General features: G+C 42.6%; 1 protein-coding gene across 1 annotated transcript in view; it reads left to right on the top strand.

The window, feature by feature from the left end:
* The window catches only part of rims2a (regulating synaptic membrane exocytosis 2a), a 102,874-nt gene extending 77,147 nt beyond the window's left edge, over positions 1-25,727 (top strand). The window contains exons 21-26 of the mRNA XM_071535737.1: positions 6,950-7,194; positions 24,059-24,200; positions 24,554-24,666; positions 24,927-25,028; positions 25,240-25,379; positions 25,524-25,727. Coding sequence (XP_071391838.1) covers positions 6,950-7,194; positions 24,059-24,200; positions 24,554-24,666; positions 24,927-25,028; positions 25,240-25,379; positions 25,524-25,727 — 946 coding nt within the window. The remainder of the gene's footprint in view (positions 1-6,949; positions 7,195-24,058; positions 24,201-24,553; positions 24,667-24,926; positions 25,029-25,239; positions 25,380-25,523) is intronic.
* The last annotated feature ends 584 nt before the right edge of the window (positions 25,728-26,311 follow it).

The following is a 26,311-nucleotide window of genomic DNA, read 5'->3' as shown; positions in this document are numbered from 1 at the left end:
GTCAACCATATGATAAAATGTATAGTCTGTTTACCTCACATTCACATAGAAAACACACTGTAATTGCAAAAGCATAACTTCCATGACCTGCGAGCAGATTGCAGTGAGGTGGTAAGGCTCTCTAAGGCCCTCACCCAGCCCACTGACAATACTTTAGTTTCCTCAGTGATCCTCTAATTCACAAACGTCCCTCTAATTTCAATATGGTGACCCGTGGCTCATATGTTTTTCTAAAAGGGTGTAATTTAGCACAGAGATTCAGTTAACTATTCATATTTTACTATGTAGCATGAAAAATAAGGCTTGGTTATAATGTAACCACTTGTACGTGATTGAGTGCATGTGCAGAACACTGTACTTTTAAGTTAATGCATGCAGAATGCTTCAGTTCCGTCATGTTAACACTATATTTAACATGGCACCATTTCAGTGTGGCCACAAGGGAGTATAATTCCATTTCTGAAGAGTGTAGTGCTAGCAGATATAAGAAGTATGTCAAGAGCAAATTCAAGAACAAATTGATTTGGAACCCCATGGGTTCTCGCAGCAGGCTAAAAGATTAGCTTACCCTTCTAATAAGATGTCATCAGTATCAAATTGCATTCACAGCAGGATTTAAGTAGGTGCTTCTTACCAACATTAGTACTGCTCACTGTCTCCTTGGACTTGAGAGAAAACACATTAAGCTAAAAGCTAATACACTCTTATGTACGATTAACACCTTGCTAAGACTGCACCTGTGTGTACACACTGATTAAGAAAACACATTACACTTTTATGTGAGGGAGGCTAAATGAACAGGGCAGAAATGTGACCCTGTGCATTGAAATGTATACAGGAACATTTACAGATATATACCAAAGGAGGATAAAGACATACTGAGACTATGTACAGCCGTCTATTGGCTTGTTCTGAGGCTGCAGTCTATGTTGCTTTACTGTTTGTCTGTGCTGCTCAGTGCTGGGATGTTGCGTCATTATTTTATCTGTCTGTCTATCTGTGTCCTTCACCTGCTGTCTACGTGTTAGACAGTGTAGCTCTGTACCTACAACTTGTCAACCCAAACCTCCCACCATTCCTCCAACTACTCCTGTCTATCACCTTGGCCAGCCAAGAACATCTCATTTTCTCCTTCTGCAAAGCCTCCACCCTCCCACTCAGTTTGTCAGCCAGCCATCAATTCACTTTCATTACAGTGGATGAAGAAATAACTGATGCTTTGATTAAAACAAAAATCTGCTTGAGCATGTAGTATATATTATTAAGATACAATACAATACAATACAATACACATTGAATGTAACAAAAGTGTTTTAATTTCAAATAATATCTACCTCCTTGACTGAAAGTGCACTGACCTAAGCCCTGCTTTTAACATGCTGACAACTCCTATCTATGTGATCGACCTCAATTCCTTCATGACAACTACAGTATAAATCTTTAATGTCTCTGCTTCGTAAGCTATATGTGAGTCATTACACAATTTGATTTTCTGGGCCCGTTGTAGATGCCACATACTGGGAAAACAAAACAAAAAAAACTTGTATGTGATTTTTATGTGAGTGTTGCAATTGCACATAGAACAAAGTATAATTAAGCAATAAACCTCAAGAAGCCGTGTTTTACAACGATTTTAGAACAGCTAAGGCACAACACGGAGAAGTTGAATGCCATTCTTTCACCAAGCAATATAGTCCAGTAGCAAAGCAAAGTGGTTGCAAAGCGACACACAAGCACTGATTTGAGTGGTGATGTTCGGTTAGCATGTTAATATTTAAATTAACTGTTATGTAGTCACAAGTGTGTATTTTACAATGTGACTCACCCAATCAGGAACTGAGGAAGATAACTATTTGTTGTCTGTATCCATGACTGTCATATAAAAACACTTAACACATGTGACATTACTTGCCGAGACTCTCACAGCTGGCAAGCATGTAACTAGCACTAAGCTAGGTATCACTTTTTAAAGCACAGTCACACATTGGCATAATTTTTGCTCAATCTTAGACCTGTAAACAATAATATTTTGGGTAGATTAAAAGCCTATGTGTCTGTTGCTGCTACCAATTAGTCCTTCAGTGATTTACTGCCTCTTTACACTGATACACTGGAAGGTGAGAAAAAGATGATTTCAAATAAGAGTGTGACCTCTATGCTGCAGCTCAATGTATTTTTCTATCACGCCCTAATTGTGTGATTGAAAGACTTTCAAATGGCGGCTGTGTTTGTCTCACTGGGTATCGAGGCATCAAATCTCTGTTCTACAAAGCAGGATGTGATCCCTAATGGGGGGAGAGAAGAAGAGTGTGTTTTCCACTTAATGAGCTTAGCAGTGTGGTATTTAGGGAGTGTGATGAGAAAAGGGACCTGCGTTGTCCATATGCTGTTATATAAGCCTTGCCAATGATGACGCTCACATCAGGCTATACAATAAACTGACAGTAATCAGAGATACTCAACCTCGCTATGAGCCTCAAGAAATCTACCTACTGTATCCAGACATCATTCAAGGAGTCAAGATGTTGCTATGTGATTGATAAGATGCTGGACCTGCCTTGCTGATGGAAAGCTCCTTAATAGTGTTTTTTTTTTCACTCATCTGCTTTTCCATGTAAGAGAGCAATGAAGCAATTTGATTCGGCAGAAACATTGCTACTAGCTACATTTATTTATGACTCATCTGCTATGTATTGAGGTCACAGTGTAAATGTAGATCCATAAAGCAGGCCCCTTCACATTTGTCTGGCATATGAGCGCATGTTAGCCATATGTGGTTTTATTACATGAACGCTTCCATCATGTGCAAAGAGGCAAATTCACTTGCGTGTGCTGACATTTGCGCACACACACGTGCACGGCTCTAAGCTGATGTGTCCAGTGGTCTCCAGAACGTAAGGAGCTTTTCATCAGCACTTTGAAATCCCACCTCACCTTTTCTCCTCCATCTGTGTTTCATCCAATATTGTTGCCAAGGGTAACAGCTCATTCATGTGAGGGAAAGTAAAGACCGATATTTTGAAGGACAGGGATGGATCATTAACAGGGATGGAAGGGAAGTTTGCTTTAACCCCCATCCAGCAGCTCTAGTCCAGTGAATGGAAGGAGGAACCTCTACCAGACTTACCTGTACAGCAAATGATAAAAGTGCAATATGAGCTTCAGACTTAATCTCTTTGATTCTGTTTTCACTGGTGAAAACTTTGCGGCTGTATAGACAGGCATGTACGCATGCAATTACTCTGGCCGGGGGCACAGTTGCCATAGAAACCCATTTTTCTGCCTCACCTCAGCATCACATGAAAAGGAAGCAGCGATCTTCTCTGGGAAAGACGAACGAAGATGAGAAGATAAGTGTAGGAAGACAGGAGGCACTATAGAAAAGCAAACACCTTTGATGACTTTTACATGTACATTTTTATCCTGCCTTCATGATTCAGCTAATTGATTCATGAAATTGCCCTTCAAGGGTTATTCAGTTAAAACATGTTATATTACAAACATTATTTGAATATATTCAAAGCATACCCATGTGTTCCTTAATTTACCCATGTGTTCCTTAATTATTTTGAATGTTAAAGTAATGTAAAGTGGTGAGAAGAGATGTGATGGAGAGTAAACCCACCTAAACTTGGTTACCCAACTTTTTATTTGCAGAATAGAGTTTACCTACCTTTTTAGGCTGACATAAATCTTTTTAATATAAATTCACAGTATACATTAGCTAAGCAGTATCAATCTGCATTTATATGTGGATAGGGTCTTTAAATGGAAATGTTTACATAGTTTACTCACCTTTTTATTTACCAGCGCATCTCTAGTGGTGTATTAGTTGATATCTAGTACATACATAGATAGAGCGTGCTTTATATTCTATAGCTCTACCCCACTTAAAGACCTCACACAGGGTGTAACTAAACCAAATCTGTCTACTCTATGACGAGACAAAAAAATTCCAGGGTTTTGTTTGTGCCTTGGGAACATCTTGGCCTAGATGAAAATGCATGGCGCGCAATCTGCATGACGGGGAACATTGTGTTCTTTGGGCTGAGGTTGAAAATCAGAAATCCCTGGAGAGCCACAGTGTTCCAGGCAGGCACATTCACTGTGGGGACCGGCCCGAGTGCCAAGACCCAGCCAGGAGAGGAGGAGGAGGAGGAAAGGAATGATACTGTAGTGAGAGGGGGCGGAGAAAGAGGAGAGAAGAGTGATTAGAAGGTGGTAGAAACTTAGTTCAGGTAATAGTGTCCATTTAGGTCAGTAAAATGTATCCATTAAACCAGTAAAATGTGTCCATTTAGACCAGTAGAATGTGCTCATTTAGACCAGTAGAATGTGTCCATTTAGACCAGTAGAATGTGTCCACTTAGACCAGTAGAATGTGTCCAGTTAGACCAGTAGAATGTGTCCATTTAGCTCAGTAAAATATAGTATGTCCATTTAGACCAGTAAAATATGTCCAGTTAGACCAGTAGAATATGTCCAGTAAACCAGTAGAATATGCCCATTTAGACCAGCAGAGTGTGTCCATTTAGACCAGTAGAATGTGTGCAGTTAGAACAATATAATGAGTAGAACCAGTAGAAGGTGTGCCCAGACAAGCAAGATGTTTTTTTTTCTCATGTAGACCATGTAGAATTTGTCCTTTCAGACCAGTAGAATGTGTCTATTTAGACCAGTAGAATGTATCAATTTAGACCAGTACCATGTATCCACTTAGACCAACAGAATGTGTCCATTTAGATCAGTAGAATGTGTCCATTTAGACCAACAGAATGTGTCCATTTAGATCAGTAGAATGTGTCCATTTAGAACAATAGAATGTGTCCAGTTAGATCAGTAGCAGTAGTGTCTATTTCATAATAATTTAGTTTTTTTTCTGCTTCTCAAAGACTGTGGGTTTCTATCAAAAATAGGTTGAATAGACTCATCCTTGGGCAATAATTTATAGAGGCAATGCCACAGTCTCCCTGACCTTGCCACTGTTGATATTTGATGTAATGAGAGAGGCAGATTTCACTGTTATTGTCCTGTGTCCACCAGATGAAATGCAGCCTCACTGTGATGATAGTGAAAGAGCATATTTTAGAATGTCACCTTTACCACATCGGCCTGTGGTGTTTTCGGGAGTTGAGACGCTTGAAGTCTGCTTCAAAGCTTCTGGGCTGCATTAACTGATCAAAGGCACTAATCCTCCAATAAGCATTCAATATTTATGTGTTAAAGTACTGGCTGATCCATGGCAGAGCCCACTGGCACAGACAACCGGCATAAACAATAGGCTTTATAGGCTGGAGTATGAGGTGTGCAAGTTGTTTTATAGCACGTCTGGGTTATTGCACTGCCAGCCAAAGCAAGTAGTACAAACAACCAAAACTAGGCGTTATCTTTATTCAAATACGTACGGAGAAAAATATTGTTTTGTGTCAGCAGATTAATATGAGCTTCGTACATTCATGACAGGTTAGATGGCGAATACTATCATTATTATCTGACCGCTCATGGACATGGACGCCCAAATTTCACATTTTTTCTGTTAATGAGCATGACAAGCGATTTTCCGCTGGGAGATACTGCCAAGAGTTCACCTGTGCTGGCAAAACAAAGACTCTTAATGAGTCCATTAACAAGAGTGCTCTCTGGAATGCTGAAGATCTGTACGGGCTCTAGCTGGGGCTAATTAAATTAACTCACTCTCACCTTCTCTCCTGTCGATTTGAACAAATTTGCGTCAAGGTTGTGCAATATTGCTGCGCGCATTTGAAATCCTACGAGGGACGTAATGTAGTGCAAGGATTAGATTCTGATCATTTTCAAATTCTTAAATGATGGCATTGAACACTAATGTCTAATATGTGAAAGAGAGGAATTTTGAGGAGCCTAATTGAAGTAACTGATGGAAGCAATTGTCAAAATGCATTGATTCACCCCCCATTTTAATCAGCGTGTCTTTCCCTAAGTTGTCTTTATAAGACAGTTGAGTGGTTGAGGTCAGACACTTTATTAAATGAATTATACCCTGAGGGTAATCTCTTACACGTAACTCATTCAATTAAGAATGCAGAGTCTGTGATACAGGATGTAATTTGTCTCTTTAAGTTAATTTCACTCTCGGGGCCAAAATAAGACCTTAATTTGGGCAGTGGCCTATTTCCTTTCAAACAGCAAGAGAAAAAGAATAATGTTGGACAACTTTTCTTTTTATATGTGTTTTGGTTCTGGTTGTCCAGAACTGAATGAAGTGAACCACACATTCACAGGTGTGCTCATGAAGCAGGTGCAAAGAACTTGTCATCTAAATAATTGCTTATCGTGATGAGAATCCAGAAGCAATCTTGTGAGTAAAGATCACAGACACTGGATGTACTGTATAATTAACATTTGAAACTGTCATGACATTAAGCTTTGGAAAACAAATAGCACAAGCTTCTCAGAGTTAATGAAGCAGCAGCGTGGCTCAGGCGTTCGCTTCTCTATTGTTAGCATGTTTCGTGTATGAGCATATAGAAAATAAATGCAAACTCATGTGTCAAAATGACTATAAACTCTAGTTAGCGCACAACTATAAGGAACCAAATTCAGTAGCATATGCAACTATTCCACTTTCACTGCATGAACGACCTTTTAGAATACAGATCCACTCTGAACCCTAAACTCAACTATACTGTACGTCATGAACTCCTGTACCTGAATTCTGTCCTTTTCTCCCTTTCACCCCCATCTTCTCATCTCCTGTCCTTCTCCTGTCCTCTCTTCTCCCCTCTTATCTCATTTCCTCTCCTATCCTCTCCTCCTGTTTCCTCTTCAATCATCTCCTCTGTCCTCTCATTTCCTCTCCTCTCCTCTCCTCTCCTCTCCTCTCCTCTCCTCTCCTCTCCTCTCCTCTGCCCCTGTCCTCTTCCTCTCCTCTGTCCTTGCCTGCCCCCCTGTCAATGGTGGTGGCTGACAGTGACTTTGCATCCAAAATGAAAAACAGGCAGATGGGCCCGTCGGGTGGGATGAACATGACCAAGAGCACAAGCATCAGCGGCGACATGTGCAACCTGGAGAAGACGGACGGCAGCCAGTCGGACACGGCGGTGGGCACGGTAGGCACTGACGACAAGAAGAGGCGCTCCAGCATTGGTGCCAAAATGCAGGCCATCGTTGGCATGTCGCGCAAGAGCCGGAGCACCTCTCAGCTCAGCCAAACAGGTAGGCCAGTATACAGTATATACATCTCCACATTCGTCCCTGTGGTCTCCTCTTGTACTGTCTGTCTGCGTTTCCCTGTGTCTATCTGTGGTGAATGTCATACTGACTTCTAACACTGCTGCTCTCTTCTCTCCAGTTTATCCTTTTCCCCAAGTTTCCGTCTATAAGGGCTCTGGACTCTGCAAAGTGAAGTAATTTTCTGGAGGTGAAGACACTAGCATGACTGTTGTTTCTCACCGTTTTTCTCTCTGTCTTCTAGCTCCTTGGAAAGTTTACCTACCGTTCTCTTTTTTTTACCTGTTCCTTTTTTCTCTCTGTTTGTGCTTATTGCACAGTTCAGCTTCCTCTTTGCGCACGTTGCTGATGATTTATTGTGTTTCAGTGCTAATAATGTGTCAGTTCATCTTGCAATGTGTTCGCACTGTAATAGCTTCACTGTTCCTGCCAGAATGATGACCTCAGTCGCTTGGAGCCGGTCACGTTTTGTCACCTTCTCATGATGCGATCCTCTCATGACTGTGACTTGACAATATAAAAACACTACCTCTAACTATGAATTCAAAAGCACTTGTGTGTGCGCAGAGCTGTTTGTATTTGTTTTTCTATGTGTATGTAAGTGTGTGTGCACGTGAAAGAAATAGATGGGAAGAGGTGCAATTGTGTTGCCCCCGTTTTCGAGCACACGGCCTATTATCTTTTTCTTTAGCTGAATACTAGGAAGTTTATTTTGCTGCAGTGGAAAAGATTAAACTAAATTTTGCTTGCAAGTAATAACAGAACGGTCTTTCTTCGCTGTATTTATTTTTTCCCAATCTTACCCGGTGTCTGCAGTCTTTTCAGACGTGTTTAATGGCAATGTGAGGAGCGTTGAGCTATATTAGTTGGTGCCAGACAGTGTGAAAAGCAGCATAGCGGGTGGCATGTGTTGATGGCGCTGGCCGACAGATTGGGGTCTGGTCTGTTTATGTGAAGGTCAGTCGATTCGCCCACCTCCTCAGCCGCGGCTCTCCAGCCCATCTCCAGGCATTCAGCGCCTATTAATTTCCTCTATGCATCTGTCTCTTAACGTGGTCAATAATCACTTCTACCCGTCTGCACCCTGTGATTTGGTGAGATAGTGTGGCGGAGGGACGAGAGAAAGATAGAAGGAGTAGATATAGATGGGGGATGTCTGGTGAGGTGCAGTGGGGAGCGGAGGGAGGCGGTGCGCTCACGTGGCGTCGCGTCCCCCTCCTGGCTCGTGATTTGATGGGCACATGGCCCACTGCCTTATCTGTGTGGTTTAATAATTTGTACTTGTTGCAAAGCATATCAATCTGTCAATCTTATGCATATGTTCTCTTCATATGTAAACCTCTCTACCTCTCTACCTCTGTACTTACTAACTTTAACCCTTTTAGCTGTGTGATTGAAACTTTTGAGGCTCATCATACCTTTGAAGTATGGTTTTGTTTAAGATAAGGCTCTTGGAAGATAGAATGTGTAATTGCTTGATCTTCCCAGTTCAGTAATTGTAAATGCAGGTCCAGGTCTTGTGTTATAGACTAGTAATGATGCTAATGTTTCTAAATGAGAATGCTTTGCTGGCTCTCTGGATTTTACGTTTTGGAAAAGACAAAATCCTGCTGGCAGTTGTAAAGATTTTTATTTTGCGATACCCGTTCCAACAGTTTCACACAGGCACAAACTTACACACACACATACCCACACACACACACACCATGCATACACTGCACACACTGAAAAGCCTGCATCTCTAAGAGCATATCAATATTTCACTCAGTGCTTTTAGGTGCATCAGAAGGAGTTTGCGAGGGCATGCATACGTCTGTCTTTCAATATTTGAAATCTCTATATGGCTCTGCACCGGCAGAAACACTGCCAAGCTCCTTTCTGTCCTACTTTGTTGTGTTTTATCCGGAGGGACTGGTGGCCAGCTTGAAGGCCGCATTCAAAGGATGGATGATTTTAAGAGGTTACTCTATACACTCTACTACATTTTCTTTGCTCTGCCAAGTGAAGGTGGGGGTGGGGGTGGGTGATGGGCAGATCAGCCAAGCAGCACTACTTTGGCTTTGACAAACAGAGGCTAGTCAGATGGATGGGGTGTGTTCCCAGGTGGCCACCCCCACCGTGGGCAGTGTGTACTCCCCCCATATACCTACACACATACACTCACTTCTCAACTCTCTTTGAACTGGAGTTTTTGTCCTCTCACTCCTAGTTGATTTTTCAGGAAATACAAATGTATCACCATGTCTGCCTGAGGTTTGAAAGTGCATGAAGATAAACCAGATCACATTATTTGCCAAGTACAATAAACACACAGGAATTTTTCTTGGTGAGTGATGACAAAGGTGCAGGAACATGTTGACAGCTCACATAGTGACATAAGTATAAGTAGGGTCTACATGGCCTACATGGTATAGGGACAAAAGGACCTCATGCAAGAAAGAGTGCAAGGGGGCAGTACAGGACATACAATAGGACTATATCACAGTACACATTCACATTACACATTCACAGTCTACATTCAGCAAGGCGGTGTGGCATGCCCCAGGTTGAAGCCATAGGTGAGAGTCTAGCAGTGCATAGGAACAGCGTACCAAGAACGGTTTAAGCGGTTTAAAGAGACTTTTAGAGACTTGGACAGGCATTTCCTTCAGAGATTCTTACTAAGATTGATGCATTGTTGTGTTTAAGTGGCTTGATTAAACATACAGCTGTATTAAAGCAATAAGTCGTGAGAGGCTGTGGTTTACAGCTAAGAGGCATTGTTAGGCACGACACAAAGCAGAGGATTTTCTTTTTAGAAAACAGCAGTAACACACCATTGTAATAAAGAAAGAAAGCAAAGGTTCAAGAAGTCTTTCATTTTTTAATCAATTGTAATTAAATGGTATTTTTTATACTGAGAAATATAGTTCTTGACCTGTAGCTAAACAACAGTTTAGCTACAAAAAAAACCAATTGATTTATTATGCTCAATTGTCCCATCCACCAGTCAGCAGTCCTTTAGTCCCTGGTAAATTATGTTTTAACCTCATTGGAGAGCAGCCTTATTCCCTATACAGCCCATCCACCCCAAAAAACTGCTGCTACACAACCTGACTCAGCCAAAATGATATTGTAACAGCTCAGATCTTGCAAGCCTATTGGAAATTCATTGCTGTCCATTACTCTTTGCATTGCCGCAGATATTTTCCTTCTGATTTGTATCTTAAAAAAATCTATAAAATGTGATGAGTTTTAAATTGGACATGTGTTGTCCTATTATTTCCAGTGCTCTTTATTTCTGGTGCATTTACTATCTGTGCGGCATATTCTCGGTGGGCAGGCTGTCAGAAAAAGTATGCTGATGAAGATGTTGTCAGCAGTATAAAGTATTATCCTGCTGTTCGCATTTTTATTTCAGTATTGCAGTGCGTCATTATTGGCCGTGGTGCCTCAGGATCTCATTTCTGTTGCTTAACAGCATGCAGTATTGTTATATGGACTGCCACAGTACATATAATGCAATTTGCTCAAGACAAACAGATCCTGTGAATGCCTCTAGCAGCCTTTTGGAACCAGCCGGAGTGCTGCGAGGGAATAAGTGGTGTGTGTATTCAGCCAAACCTAAAAATTAGCCTCCTCCCAGCTAGCTCTCTGTGCCTTTATGTAGCGGTGCAGGACTGTTTGTGCTCCCTGTATTGGAGCAGTAGTGATTTTCTCCATTGTGGAGAGAGTGGAAGAGGCCAAATCTTTACTTCTCTCTGTGGAAAACATTATGGATAGAGGGATGGAGGGATGTGGGAGGAAAAGGAACGGTACCTCTCCTTCCCAAGACTGCAGAATTGTTAACATGCTATTATTTTGTACCATGGGTTTTTTTCTTCCTATAGCTTTCTACTCTATAATGCATTTCAATACTTCTACCCTATAATGGCTTCTATCTAAATGTCCCAGAAATACAATCAACACTGAGTTTTACAACTCAACACCTGCTTCTCTTTCAGTTCTTAAGGTTGAAGAAGTGAAAAGTGCAGAAAATACAGGAAATTGTCCTTTAATAGGCAAAAATGGGCTAGGCGACCTGCAGCAATGTAGAAAAAGTAAAAGACTGAAGTGAGTGGGGATGATTGTGAGAATGTGGTGTAATACAATTTCAGTAACATCTAGTTTCCTGTGCAGCTGTGCGTAACCCTTGGTATACACTAGCCTAGTTCTTCTTAAGGCCTACTTTACTATGTCTGACCCTCAAAGAAACTTCATATGTTGACCAGACATGACACACTCTTATAGGCGGGCCCTGCCCTTTTGTCCTAGGTGCTCTTTTCAGATTGAAACACAGAGATAGAGTTTCTAAAAGAGCTATATAACCAGTCTGAAGGGCAGTTACACTGTAGTATTTGCACTATATGTAGGCTATTCAACTGCCACACATGACTCACCTCTCTGCAACATCTTAAATTGGTCAGCAGTGAGCATTTAAGGCCACATGGATATTTTCATTCCAAAAACTCAAGACATTTGCCTCCTTCTCTTATCCAGTCTGAGCAGTTAAAATGTTTGGAGCTCCTCCTTTCACTTGTGCCATTTTCTACACCATTAATTGTGCGATTACTTTTGGTCTGAATGTGGGCAATATTTTTTAAAATACCATGCCACACCTGGAATTCTTTGGGGCAATAAGCTCTGTGCATTGACTCTTGATGATACAACAGTGTGTGACTACAGTGACATAATCTAGAAAAATTAATACTAGTTGAGTTCTTTGTATGGAAACATACATTTTCTTAGTTTCTGGAAAATGGAAAGAAAGATGACAAAAGTATCTTGCTAAACAAAGAAACTACTTTGGTAGGGGCCTATTTGCACGGTTGTTCAGTTTCTTACTGCATACACTTTATTACCTGTCATTTTTAGATTGGTACAAAACTCATCAGAAAAAAAGCAGATTATCAAAATGTTCTCCCTGGGGGAGCATCGTGCCCCTGGACCCCCCTAGCATTTCTGGAGAATTGCCCTTGGAAAGATTATTTTCATGGCATTTTTTTTTTTATTACACAGTTCACAGTGAAAAGAGGGGGGGGGGGGGGGGGGGGTGTAACAAAGCAACAAAGGCCGATTTTAAACCCAAGACATTGTATTTGCAGGGTAGGCACCTTAGCCAACTGAGCCACCAGTTCAGAAGTTGCCCTTTTAGAAAATTTTGCCCCTGCCCCTTTCAGAGTCTGTGCACACCACTGCACTCTCTCCACTGAAAATTAACATCTTTGAGCAATATTAACACATGACATTTCAGTCATGTCAGAGATGTTTAACAGAGAACGTTCTTTAAATGGAGCATGTGTGGCATGCTATCTTTTCAAGATCTACAAGCAATGTAGAACAGCAACATGTGAGCATGATCTATCCTTTCAAACGGTTGTGTGTTTTAAATCCTTGCCCTAATTTTGCTTCTAAAAAAGGACGTGTTTAATGAGAGCTCATGTTGTTACAGCACCTGACGACTCACTGACATGGTAATACGCACATAGAGAAGACCTAATTTGAAAATAGCTGCTTGGTAACTGTTGGAACTGGTGGATTTAAATGCATGGTGAATAGAGATATGCACACTATTTGATACACATATGCACATATTTGACACAGGTATTCAGCTAATGACAGTACACCTACTCACAAGTAATAAGATTCCAAATCCACTGCCCTCCTTGTTAAATTCTAAACTTTGCATCCAACCCATGTGAAATGTTCCCTGAGTAAAGATGAAGTGCATTTTATCATGTGTGCCACATAACTCTCACCACGCACTGAATAGCCATGTATATACAGCAGATACAGCAATGCAGTGACTCCCCCCTCCTTCCCCCACTCCCCGCCCATATACGTAGACTAGATACTGATGTAGATTGGGCCTCCAAAGTCCCCAGACTGAGTGTTTTGTATGTGGTAAAATAGCTGAACTTTGAGCTTTCAGCCGTGGTAATTCATCTTGTGTGTTGAGCCGGGCGCCTATCTCAGCAGCTCCTCCGCTAGCTGAGGCTGCTAATTAATCTCCTAGGGGGCCGGACCAGACATGCTGCTCTCAGGATGATGCATGGAAGGAACACAGCAGCCCAGGTACAACCAACGCTGAACGACACCCGCGCCCCGTCGCTTTCTCCCCCACCCCCTCTCCCTCTTTCTCCCTCACTTACTCTTTCATTCCCTCTTACTTTTCTTATCTCCCTATTGTTGTTCTCTGCCTCCTCTTTCCCGTCTTCACCTTCTCTTTCGCATTTCACCTGCCCCCTTCTCTTCTTCTCTCCTTCACCTTCACCCCGCCAGTGCCGCAGTATCGCTTGCTTTCTCTCTATCTCTCTTCCTTGCCCTCGCCTCTGCTCTCTCTCTCTCTCTTTCTCCGTTCCCATCACAACAGTTCACGAGAGGACAGAGTGGCCGTTAATGAGTCTGCTTTCTCAGATCAGCCATCTCTGCAGTGACCTACATTTGCATGGTGTTTGCTTTTAAAAGTTTCAACTTCTACCAGTTAATCTAATATACCAAAAAGAAATATACCAAAAGTCTGCTGTGATGTTAAGTAGTAAGACCAGTACCCTACATATGTTTTCTCCCAGGTACTGTGCACCTGAAGCAATAACTAGACGTATCAGGTCAGCAATAAAAACTGCATTTTGTATTCATGTAGACCGATTTGGGTCTCCTGACTTGCAGGCTGGATGAACGTGGACAAAGGTGACAATAAAAAGAGTTTATTTTAGCCCCTGAACACAAACATAATATACCTGCTGTCTGTAATATTTCCCTGTTAGGCCTGATAGTAGAGGCCTGACAGGCACTGAGGACAAGATAACAATGGCTATTGTTTTAAATCCAAGGAGATTTATTTAGCCCATCCCAGTTTGTTTTATGGTAGTGCACTGATTTGCGTACTTCACTGTAATAGAAAGTAGGCAATCCGCCCTCACAGTATCAGAATCAGAAGTATCAGAAGTAAATCTTATGAAGATTATTGCTGCTTCTTCTTCTGAACTTACAGTATTATCTTCTCATAATAGTGGCTTTAATGAGGGAGTTGTATTAAAATCAGCGATGATGTACGACCCTCTAGACATTATGTTTATTCACGAGTTCTGACTTGAATATCAGAGCTGCTGGATTAAATTATTTTTTTCCAAGCAAGCACAGCACATGGCATCGCCTTCCCTAGCAGACAATGTACTTTGCATCATCAAAGAAATTAACCAATGTTCTTGTTTTGAATGGGGTTTTTTTCTATGTCGCAGTAAAAGTACGGGAGGATAGTTTGGTTGTGATCCAGGGAAAATGTTTGTGAATTTAGTAATGTTAACCCTGTGTTAACATGTTGACCCAGCAGGCTGTGGGGGCGAGTGGGGGAACAACACCTTTGCACTTGCCGATGCCAACTAAACTTCACCTGCTGCGACCTCAGTCATTCTCACTTGGCAGCACAGAGTGTCTTCGTATTGTTGTGATGGAAAAGAAAGGAGGTGTACTTCACTGATTTACTCTTGAGCAGCTTATAGCACTGGATTGTATCGTCTGGTTGCCTTACACCAGATTGCCATAGCTACTGTTAAACCCTGCTTTTGGAGCTGTGGGTGGTGCACATGACACTGTATGTGATATGAGACATACCCATACAGTATATCTCAGTATACTGTATATGCAATATGCACATTGGTATTGCTTTATCAGCAAATAAGAGGATTTTTATACAATATGAAAATTAGTATAAATCTTTAGCCCGCATTTAAGTTTGCTTTTCTCCCATTTCCCTGCTTTTGTTGTTGGGTGTGGTGAAGTTTATAAAGGTGCTATGTGTATAATTTTAACATAAATAAATCACCATATTCATTTTGAGACATTAATAGCCTCTACACTTTTTACGTGTGACACCATGTCAGATTTGGTGGGAAATCTGCTGTATTGCTTTACGGCACAAAGGCAGATTGATTTACACCACAAAACAAACCCTTTTACTTTGCAAGTAATACATCACTTTATCATTTATTCCAGTTCCACTATTCTAACAGCAGAGTTTCATTTATTTTATTGGCTGTTATTGGCTTTTATCCTTCTTCTTGGTCTTCAAAACAAACAGAGCAACACAAGCATGGGGGTGGAGGGACAAGTTGCAACATTTTTTTTACTACAGGAAACAACAGGGTTTATGGGAAATGTGATATTGTGGCACATGGAAGTCTCAGCTTTGTTCCAATTCATTATCATATTCTGTGCTTATTCTGCCTGATATCCTATTCACTCAATATGCTATATGTTGTAGATGAATGTCACATAAACCTATCACACTGAATAATGAATAATGATTTCTTTATCTGATGGGTCTTGAGAACACTGTGTAGCGTCAATCAGCATCTCTAAAAAACTGTTGATTCATCTCATAAAGTGTGACTCGTGCTCCTCAGCCATATGTCTCCCATGCCTGAGACTGAGACTTGGATACAGTGGAGGATACATGGATACTTGGATAGAGAGGAGGTGGCAGCCTATTTGCATTCTGTCTCCCATCTGAGTGGGACTAAACATGAACTTCCACCCTGCCGTTTTAGAAATTCAACTGCTGCTAAAAATACGGGCTTCCTCTTCTGACTGTTTTGTCTTTAAACGCTCACAGCTTCGCTTGGTGGATGTCAGTCAAACAGGAAGGATGGTGAGACATGCCTTAAAAAGGCGTTGTGGTCAGTTGAGTCATGGACTGTGTGCATGATTTTTCTCCTGGTCATAAAAACCTCTGAGAAATGTCCTCAATTCCTCTTTCAGCGTGAGAAGTCACCATGCCGCGGTGACAGTTATCACATGCGAGAGCAAATTCTGCATATCGCACTAGTTTGTTTTGACTGTAAGAGAAAAATCAACTGGTGTGCTGTCAGCAGTATTATTAGGATTTTTCAATATACTGAAGGTGCTGCTTTTAATGCAGCTGCTTCTTTGCAAGTCTCCTGTCACGTTTTTTGCACTGGCAGAATTTATGATCCTCTCTCTCTCTCCCTCTCTCTCTCTCTCTCTCCATCTGTTGGTGTTTCAGTGTTTGCACCACTGAGTGGAGGGCACAGAGTGTTCTCGAACTGTTCAACCCTCATCCCTTTTCACATTTCAAATATGCCACTCTTACCTCACACCTTCCGAAGGTGTGAAATGAATGGCATGCCACAGTGTGTGTGTACGGTACATGTGTGTGTGCGTGCGCATTCCTTTTATATATATATATATATATATATATATATACAGTATATATGTATATATTGGAGCATGTTTGAACTAATACAAGAGCTCTTATATTGTACAAGATTTCACATTGTTTCTAATTTCTGCACTTTCATTCGCAACAACAGAACTTGCAAGATTCAGTGTGCTGTAAAATAGGATTTGAAGCAAAGTGGTATGCTATAATATGATGACATACCATATTTTGAGATCAAAGCTATATCAAGTCATAATGCTCATCATGTCCGAGCCAGAGAGGAGAGGGGAAATTGCACTTCCAGACTATAGGACTGGCCTCCATCAAGACAGGCAGCAGGGAATGTAAACAGAGAGAAGAGGGAGTGTTTGTCTGACTTTGCATGTGTGTCGGTGTGTGTCTGTCTGTTTGCGTGTGAATGTACTTGTGCATGTGTGAGTGTGCATTTGCCTACATTCGTGCATGTGTGTGCCAGGGTTAGGAGCCCTCCATTAAGCTGTGTTTACAGTCTGTAGAACCAGAGACCCTCTCTGACGCTTGGCTTCACCTCGCCTCATCAATCAGAAACACTTCCGCCTCTGATCCCTGCCGCCTGCCAGACGGACCCTGCGTACGACTTCTGGGATGTTACGTTCTTTTGTTGTTCTTGTAGAATTGGCGGGATTCTTCAGATTCCTGCCATCTGAGGTGCTTTTGATTCCCAGTCGTTCGGTCACTGTTGCATCGTTTAGGTCGTAGTAAGGAGCTATGTCATAGATCAAGACTTGATACGGTGTTCAGTAAACTCTGGAAAACTACTCCATGTGATCGTGGAAAGAACCCAAAGGAGTTGAGACAATACCATACTTGTTATGCTTTTATTGTGTGTCTGGAGTGTAGATTTGTGGCCTAAAATGGAGATTCTCCATAACAGGGAGTACCAAGGGATCCTAAATAAAATGCACCCCCATCAGCTTGTATGGTACCTGTCTGTCAAGAGGTTAGCTGATATATGGTTGATCTAACCAGTGAGTTGACTAATCGTAAAATCAAATTGTCATTACGCTGGAGACCAAAAACTCCTAGGTGTCCCTGAACCCATCTTTAAATCCACTGCTGTACACAATGTGGTCTTTTGTTAAGGAAGTGACACATAGAAACAATAATTGTCTGAAACAGCCAGACAGAGTTGTAGTATTACACTGACAATCACATATCATAACCTGGCAGCACCTCAATACAGAGTGATATTATACACTCGAAAACACATGTGGATTATTATTTGCCTCAGCCACCATTCTTTTTAACTCTTTTGAACTGACTTTTAATAAACAGGCTTCATTTTGTTAATAATGTTCAGTATTGTCCACCAAATGAGTACAGAGAACGCCAAATTAGAGCTCTTGTCTAGCTTTTCACATGAGGTGTGAACTGAGGTCTATTTTCAGAGGCCTACAGTACACGTGCTTTATTGAAAGGATTTGCAGGAACTGTAATTAACCTTATATTTTTCTTCAGTGTGTGTCATCTATTCCATGTATATAGTGAAGTTGAGTTTATGAGTTCTCTAACATTTGGCTGTGTCTCTCTCTCTCTCTCTCTCTCTCTCTCTTTCTCTCTCTCTCTCTGGCTCTGTAGTGGGTGGTTGGGGAGAAATAAACTGCACCAAAGGTGCGAAAGTTGAGTAACACGTGCCAAACGTGAATGCCAGCTACTGTTGCCACGTGTCCAATGACGTATGTACCACGACTTCGAGAAGGGGTTGATGACTTGTCACACTATCCTTTCTGTTTTGTTTTGGATTATTATTTTGTCCTGGCAATCTTTTTGGCCGTTTTGTGTCATCCGTGCATAAAATGAACAAAAGCCATGCCTTTTCCGGTGCAAATTAATTTCACTGGCCGCTGTGATAATTTAATTCTGTGTCATAAGCCAGGCAACTACCAACATGATTTCATGCTAAGAAAATATGTGTGATCTTTTAGTGTAAGGTAGTGGGCAAACCTTAGGAGGAGCACAGTGACTTGTGAATGAACATGTGATACCACACAACTAGGCTTTTTAGACTTTTCTAATGTTGGGACACATTAGAAAAACATGTGTCTTAGATAGGACAAAAACCTTTTGGCTTTAAAAACACCTCATGGACTTGAGGTGACGATAAAGACAATGAAAGAGATTTTAAATGATCAAACAGCATGAACAATGAGTTCATAGAAACAGAACAATGTCAGAAAGTGAAAGAGCTCAAAAGACCAAAAAATGCTTTGTATTAAAATGAAAGTCAGATACTGTCTTTCCATTAGGAATGTGGCTCTAAAAAAAGAAATGTAAAAATAAGTGACTAATAAAAGTAGCAAGTAATTTAACTATGATTACATTGCAGTGATACCCTGAGCTTTCAGGCCTGGGTCTATGACATTATTCTGCAGCAGTTTTTGCGTATGCAAAACCTACAGAGCTGGCACAATACTGTCAAAGCCACAAGTTTTCCTGGAAGAGAGCTATTTCGCGGTCCTTTAAAAACATACAAATCTCCTTGATGAGTTTCATTGTTGGGCCTCAGAGGCGGAGTTAAGATGAGTCCTAATCTCTGCTACGAAGTTGCATCTTTTCCTAACGAAACACTGTTGTAGAACCCATTAAAAATGACCCAATTGGTTGTATTGTGGTAGCTTTGTGCGTTTTTCCAATTTCCCCCTCGTTGCAAATTTGAAGTGTTGTTTTTGACTGTGCTGACCTAGATGAAAGCCTATGTAGCCTGCGAAGGGACACAATGCATGAAGTGGCTCCTTCATGGAAGTAGGTTGCAGTGTCTCTTAGAGAGGAGTTTTAGCCACAGCGATAACACTAGGGAGGGTGCTATATTTATGATAGCGCAGAGTACCGTAATTGGCCTGTCTTGTGCCTATTCTGCCAGATACAGTATTCTGAGCAAAAGTACTGCAGTTGGTTCAGACAGTATGTGTCAAAGCAGCACAATTTAAGTTGGTTGTTTCCCAGCTCTGGGACTGACACTTACCAGAAGGGCTGAAGTTTAGTTTAATGTCATAAATTTGCTCAAAGTGTTGTCCCTCACACATCATGACAGCAACAGAGCATTTATCAGTATTTCAGGGACCACCTGTGAGTTCAGGAGAAAACTTTTCTCTAGCTAGCTCCTCTGTTGTGTCTCTCTTCTCTGGACTGTTTGGAATAGGCCAGCTTCAGGCTTCTCAAAAGGTAGAAATAGAGTGACCAAAGGTTTATGTTTAGACATTTATGTTTGAAACTAATTCAAACAAAGAGCTTTTCTTCTGATTGTTTGACGGTTCACGGTTGAACAAGGTGAATTGAATTTCTCTTAACATTGACATTGAAGCTGTGTAGGATGGCGGATAGAGCCGTCGGTTTGAGCACGTGAAAATGTTGGACTTGATTTCCCATCTTCAATAACTATGAAAACACCCAGCGAATGTGAATTGAATTTCTCCAAACACAACACAGCTGTGATATGAAAGTTGTGGCAGGATGAGGGATGAAGTCGCCGGGTTGGGCACGTGAACTCCGAGTGACCGCCATGTGGCAGGAGCCCTCTCTGTGGAACAACAGCAGAGGAGCAGGGCTGTTGGCAGACCTAATGACAGCTTGTTTTCACTGGCCTCGCTGGATCTGCCTGTGGCCGATGTGGTGATAACATGGGGGGAGAGGGGAGGGATGGTGGGATAGAGGGATAGAGAGACAGTGACAAAGAGCAGCAAAGACAGCAAAAGAGCAAGCAAACAGAGTGAGAAAAGAGAAAGAAAGCCGATGATAGAGAGAAAGAGGTGAAAAAAATGAGTGAGAATGGGTGGGGGTGGGGTGGGGTGGGGTGCTCAGATGTATCTCTGGGTAGAGCTCGTTCGCCCGGAGAGTCAGCCGAGGTGCGCCTGAGCAGCCTGGCCCTCTGATTGGTGGAGAGGGATGCAGTTCGCTCCCCTCCCCCCCTAGTAGAAAAGAGGAGCAGCAGAAACGTCAGACACAGACAACACTAAGACTCCGCTACTGAAGCAACCTTTTCCTACAGCTCCCTCTAAGACGCAGTCTGCAGAGCATTTAGGGACCGAGTAGATGACAACACACCGCAGCTCAGACCTGATCTCCTACAGACCAGCAGAGTACTCTACCATCGGGGCACAGGCATTTACCCAGCTGATTAGGTTAGACTTGACCTGAGATCAGCTAGAGAAAACAAACCCGACGTCTGGTGCATTCGATTCACTGCGTTGAGAGAGACGGCAACCGGTGACAATGGGCAGGCAGGGGCATGATGCCGCTGCTCCGGCTGCTGGGATGCGCATACAGCGCTCCCAGAGTAAGATGAGCCTGTCGGCATCATTTGAGGCGCTGGCTGTCTATTTCCCCTGCATGAACTCCTTCGATGAAGAGGACGGAGGTAAGATGACAACCGGGGAACTGTCTGACTGGATGGGGGGGGGGGGGGGGGCAGCAAGAGAGACGTGCTGTTTTAGGGAGGATGGCGGTGAGGAGGATGAGTGGAAAGATGCACAGTTGTAGCTGCTGGGGGGAATGGCAGGCTGAGAGACGCAGTGGTCAGGAGGATGGGGGAGTTAGATTAACATGAGGGAGAAGGATGCTTGAGCAGTGTGTGTACTTAGCTAATGTGATGTATTGGAAGTTAATACCTTTGTCAACATGTTGTCCGCATCTCAAGCGCAGTCAATTTGTCTTCCTGGTCCTCAGTTTGTTGTGGATGTGGACCGCTTTAGCTGTTATTGCTGCCACCACTGGTGGTGATGTTGACATGGTTGGTTATGGGATACGGTCTGTTTGTTGATGAATGCAACTCTTGCTAGTGCAATGCGGCTATTCATGACATTAAAATATGTCTTTTTTCCCCTTGATGATTTTGAAATATGGACTCTGTGACTGGCAACCACATATGTCTTAATTGGAATGAATCATGATTCATTGTTTCGTCTCTTGTGGGTGGTAGTACAGATTTAGCTCAGGAATTCAACAGTGTTCTATGACTGTCTCTTCAAATTTCCTTCACAGTGGCAGATGTTGAATGGGTGTTTATATTTATGCCTCCCAAGATGCTCTCGTCACTTCCTATAATAGTGTCAATGGGATTTATTTGCAGAGAAAGACAATAGGTTGGATTAGAGATGCAGCAGGCACACACTTTTCTTCCTCTATTCTTTTATCCAGGGATATTTTCCTGAGCACACAGGCTCTTTTTCAGCAACATCTTACTTCATACTCAGTTATACACAGTCTTCTACTGTTGGCAACTGAGCAACTCCACTGGAGTCTGTCATTCACTTTCCCTGTCCAGCCAGCCCAGGATTTGAACGGTTGACCTTCTGGTGATGAGCCAAAATGTCTAACTTCTATGCTACTGCTGCTTCAAACTCCACATCTCCCTCCTTGACATTCAGGCTAGCTCCACTTGAGGCTATCTAAACAATTAATGCTAGTGCAACAGTAGTATCCCTGCCAGTTACATGACAAAGTAATTGGCCCCTGTCCAGTCTGGGTAAAGCTCACATCCAAAACTTTTGAAGCAATTGTGTGTCCTTGTGCATGTGTGGCGTGTGGGGGGACGGGATTTCAGAGAGGTCATTAAAAAGAAAAAAACGATTTGTCATACATTTAGAATCATCATGGCACAGACAGTTGTGAGTCCTGTTTTGTACATAAATCATGCAGCCAGATTCATAATTGCATTGATAGGGTGGAAGTCATGTTCTATATATGAATCTATGCCATGGCGTCTTTATGTATCAACCTACTACAATTTGCAGAGCACACCTATTAATTTCGTGGAACACAGCATAAAATCTAACTGCAGTTGCTTGTTTTTTTAATATTCATTGATAACATTTGGACCGGCCACTGATTGGCAGAGCAGGTCTGTCAGCTGCAGGTTGCTACAGACGTCACAGTCGACCTCTGCGACTCGGGCTTCCATTGTGAAGTGTGAAGAGCAGGAAGAGGAGGCGGAGGACAGCTGAATGACTGTGATTGCCAGGCACAAAAGCTTCAGGTCTCTTTTTCTCTCTCTCTGAGATACGACACAGGCTCATCTGCCTTCCTTCTCCTTAGTTCAGAGAGCAACTTGTCGCCTCTCTGGGGAGGATGGGGAAGGAGAGGGGATGTGGAGGAAAAACAGCTGGTGCGACAATAGGGGCATAACGATGATGCCGGATTGGGAATGATGTAGTCAGGATTCATACACACAAACAATGTCTAGGAAATTATATGGTGGAAATGACATAAGATTTATTAATAGGCGTATTATTTTTTACCACTGTGAGCCCTAGGGTTGCAAATAGCAAACTGAGGATTAATTCAATCTTATTGGGTTTCATTTCATGCAACAATTAGTTATCTAACCTTTGGGAAATGACTTGATGCGCTCATTTGACTTATAATAATATCATTTATTGGATGACAGATAAGAGAAAATAAATTGCATACTATAATTTAAGATGCAATAACATTTAGTATTGCTTGGATGATTAACCTGTTATCCATTGCACTATAGCCGTGTTACTGCACCTGATTTCATGTTGACACTTTGACCAATTTAATAAAGGATCGAAGCTTCTCTTGTGTCAACACTGAGTAGCAGGAGCTCATGTACACATCGCTCTCAGGTGCCAATATGCGCTACAGGAGAGCTGAATGGCCACCTCTACAATATAAACTCAAGGATGTAATACAAACACGCCTTGAACCCTGCATTAAAACCTCTGCCTGTAGGTTTTAATGCTGACAACTTCATGTATCCTTCACCGTCTTGATTGATTTTGAATTATACAAACTCTAGTATGTTTTATATTATTTTAAGCTTTGTATCTTTGCGGTTGAAAACCTCAGTGTGTGACTTAACCAAGGCTCTGTTGTGACGACCTGTTGATGCTCCGAGCTAAGAAGAAATTACCTAACCTCCCTCATAAAACATAATCAAAATAAAACACAGTGGCGATGGCGTGCGTGTGGGTATGATGATGCACGAGTGTGTCTGGTGTGGGAGCATCCATACATTTGTGCAGATATGTGTACTGCGTGTGTGTGAGCCGCTGCCACGTGGCCCCACACAGCGGCTGTCAGATAGGCTGGGTGGAGATGAGCAGCAACAGGGCTAATGGGGGGAGTCAGCTGTCGTCTTGGATCAGCTGATGGGGGGAGGTAGAGGGGGGCAGACAGTGGATGTGGTTTGTAGGTGGAGCATGGACTCACTACGGCTCCCAAAAGACCCCCGCAGGCAGCCGGTAGCACGGACCAGAGGAGGGCTGTACATGTTGTTCTGTTCCGCACACCCGGGAAAATGATTCAGTGGAGCCTGTTGAATTAGTGACCTTGTTTGATTCATGGATTCATGGCCATGGTGAAATTGTCATACCGTGATCATTCCCAGAGCACATTCTACTCATTTCCTGGTGTAAAGATTAATTTGATTTCACAGAATATACTATGCGTTGCATTGGTGTTTTTTTCCTGCTGAGTGATTTTCTATGAATCAGTGGAAACACGGGTATGTCAATAACAATCCATGTGAACACAATACGCGCTATGAGTCAGAACATGATTCAACGTCATAAATTGACAGTCTCTATTCCTCTCTCTCTCTCTCCCACTCTTTCTCTCTCTGTCTCTTTGTGTGTGTCATTGTTTCTCCAGAAGCGGGAGGTAAGAAGTTGCGCAGCACTATCCAGAGGAGCACAGAGACGGGCCTGGCGGTGGAGATGAGGAGCAGGATGACTCGGCAGGCCAGCCGGGAGTCCACAGATGGCAGCATGAACAGCTACAGCTCCGAGGGAAAGTAAGGAAACAAGGACTCGCACTCTGTGGACAGTCATCAAGCCTTGACTTGGAGGTTTCTGAGTTTTACCCCAGACTAAAATATGGCTCACACTTCAAATTACTGGATGTTTCTTGGGGGATCAGCTCAGCAGCGCCAACTCATGCCAAATTTCACTGGGAGTGATTCGTAAAATACCTGGTCAAACATTTCAAAGCTAGATTTAATTATGTACTACAAGCTTCAGTCTTTCTCCCTGATCCTCATGCCCTTTGATAGGCCACAGCCGCTCACTCAGAACTTTGTCTTTAATCATCACAGTCTTGCCTTTGTCTCCGTGGTAACCAGTGTGTCTTTCTCTGTTGTTCTTCCAGTCTCATCTTCCCCGGCGTGAGGCTCTCCTCAGACGCCCAGTTCAGCGACTTCCTGGATGGCCTCGGCCCCGCCCAGCTGGTCGGACGACAGACGTTGGCTACTCCACCCATGGGTGAGAACAAGACTGCTACCACTAATTAGGCCCCTTGTTAGCCGCCATTACATATTCAGCATCAATGGAAGACTTGGAATCGCTGTTTTCACGCAAGCCTGTGCTATTTCTGCCATAAACATCGGACCCAGTACATGAGTTTAAAGCATTATTAATGTCTAAGATCCCGGTTTTGAATTTGTAATGATTTATTCCTTTGTATAGACAGATGTTGAGTTAGTAGTGTGCTGATAGTTTGCTGTCTTTTGTGTGTTGTTCAGGCGACATCCAGATCGGCATGGTGGAGAAGAAAGGAGCGCTGGAGGTGGAGGTCATCAGAGCCCGTGGCCTTGTGGGAAAACCAGGTTCCAAGGCACTGCCAGGTAAGTTAAGCTCTCAAACGGACATTACAGATGATCGCACACTTCTGTCGTAAATGATTGCTTTGTTGATGTTTGGTGAATATTGTATTTATATGGCAAAAAGATGTTTGCCTCTCTGCTAGTGGGGATGTTCAAGCCACTCTTATGAAAAAAGCCGAATAAGAGATCATGCAAATCCTAACATTTTCTCTCTCATCTCCTCTCCTCACAGCACCGTATGTAAAGGTCTACCTTTTGGAAAATGGAGCCTGCATAGCCAAAAAGAAAACAAAAGTAGCAAGAAAAACCTTGGATCCTCTTTACCAGCAGCAACTGCCGTTTGAGGAGAGTCCGGGAGGGAAGGTTTTACAGGTAAAAACGCATTCCTGTCGATATTGATCAGGCCTCACGAACATTAAAGCAGCTGCAGAAACTCAATACCACTCTTATTACAGGAACTTTTACTCTGGCTTATCATCCTTTTGATGAATGGTTGTTTCTGTATTTTCCCCACAGATCATCGTATGGGGGGACTATGGACGTATGGACCATAAATCATTCATGGGAGCAGTTCAGATACTTTTAGATGAGCTGGACCTGTCCAACATGGTGATTGGCTGGTTCAAGCTCTTTCCTCCTTCCTCATTGGTGGACCCTACTCTGGCCCCGCTGACAAGAAGAGCTTCCCAATCTTCACTGGACAGTTTCTCTCGATCATAGCAGCGTGTGGACTGATAGCGTTGTTGTAGCAGCCGGTGTTGCGATACAGGTCACGCCCCCGAGTTACACTGCATGCTTGATGTTGTGTCTTCTGAGCCTGTTTCTAGGGGTGCGAACGTGATCCTGTGTTTTGAGCAAAAGCGTCGCACACATTGTGCACGTGAAGAAGCGTGTGGCGAGCGCCTGGCGGCCGGGAATGCCGGGTGTTATTGTTGTTGTTGGAGGAAGCTGGAATGAACTCCTTAGCACGAGGAATCCGTCAGTTCCAGGTTTTCATCCAATTCGAAGCCATGGGGGTCAGTACTGGGAACCGCTAAACGAGTTCTACAGAAGCCCTTTTCGAATGAAAAATAGATGTTTTGCTTTTATTTATTTTTTTTTGTTTCGTTTTGTTTTCATTTGTTTTTGTTTTTTTTTCTTTGATGTCAATGTACTTGTATCTGAAGGGGGTTGACAGTGTTCCTGCCCAGAAGCTTGGTCACGCCACGCCAACAGACCTAGCTGTGTAGATGGAGTTTTGGAGACCATCGCTTTGGGTGAGGTGTGTCCCAGCTTGTATCCACACTCCCCCAAAACACCAGAGA

This window comes from Centroberyx affinis, unplaced genomic scaffold (genome assembly GCF_046629955.1).
Source record: "Centroberyx affinis isolate AG114_WGS23_722 - 3 ecotype Tasmania unplaced genomic scaffold, CSIRO-AGI_Caff_v1 ptg002760l_1, whole genome shotgun sequence".
NCBI classification, from domain to species: domain Eukaryota; kingdom Metazoa; phylum Chordata; class Actinopteri; order Beryciformes; family Berycidae; genus Centroberyx; species Centroberyx affinis.
The sequence above is the reverse complement of the archived record's forward strand: the minus strand, read 5'-3'. Positions and strand labels throughout refer to the sequence as shown.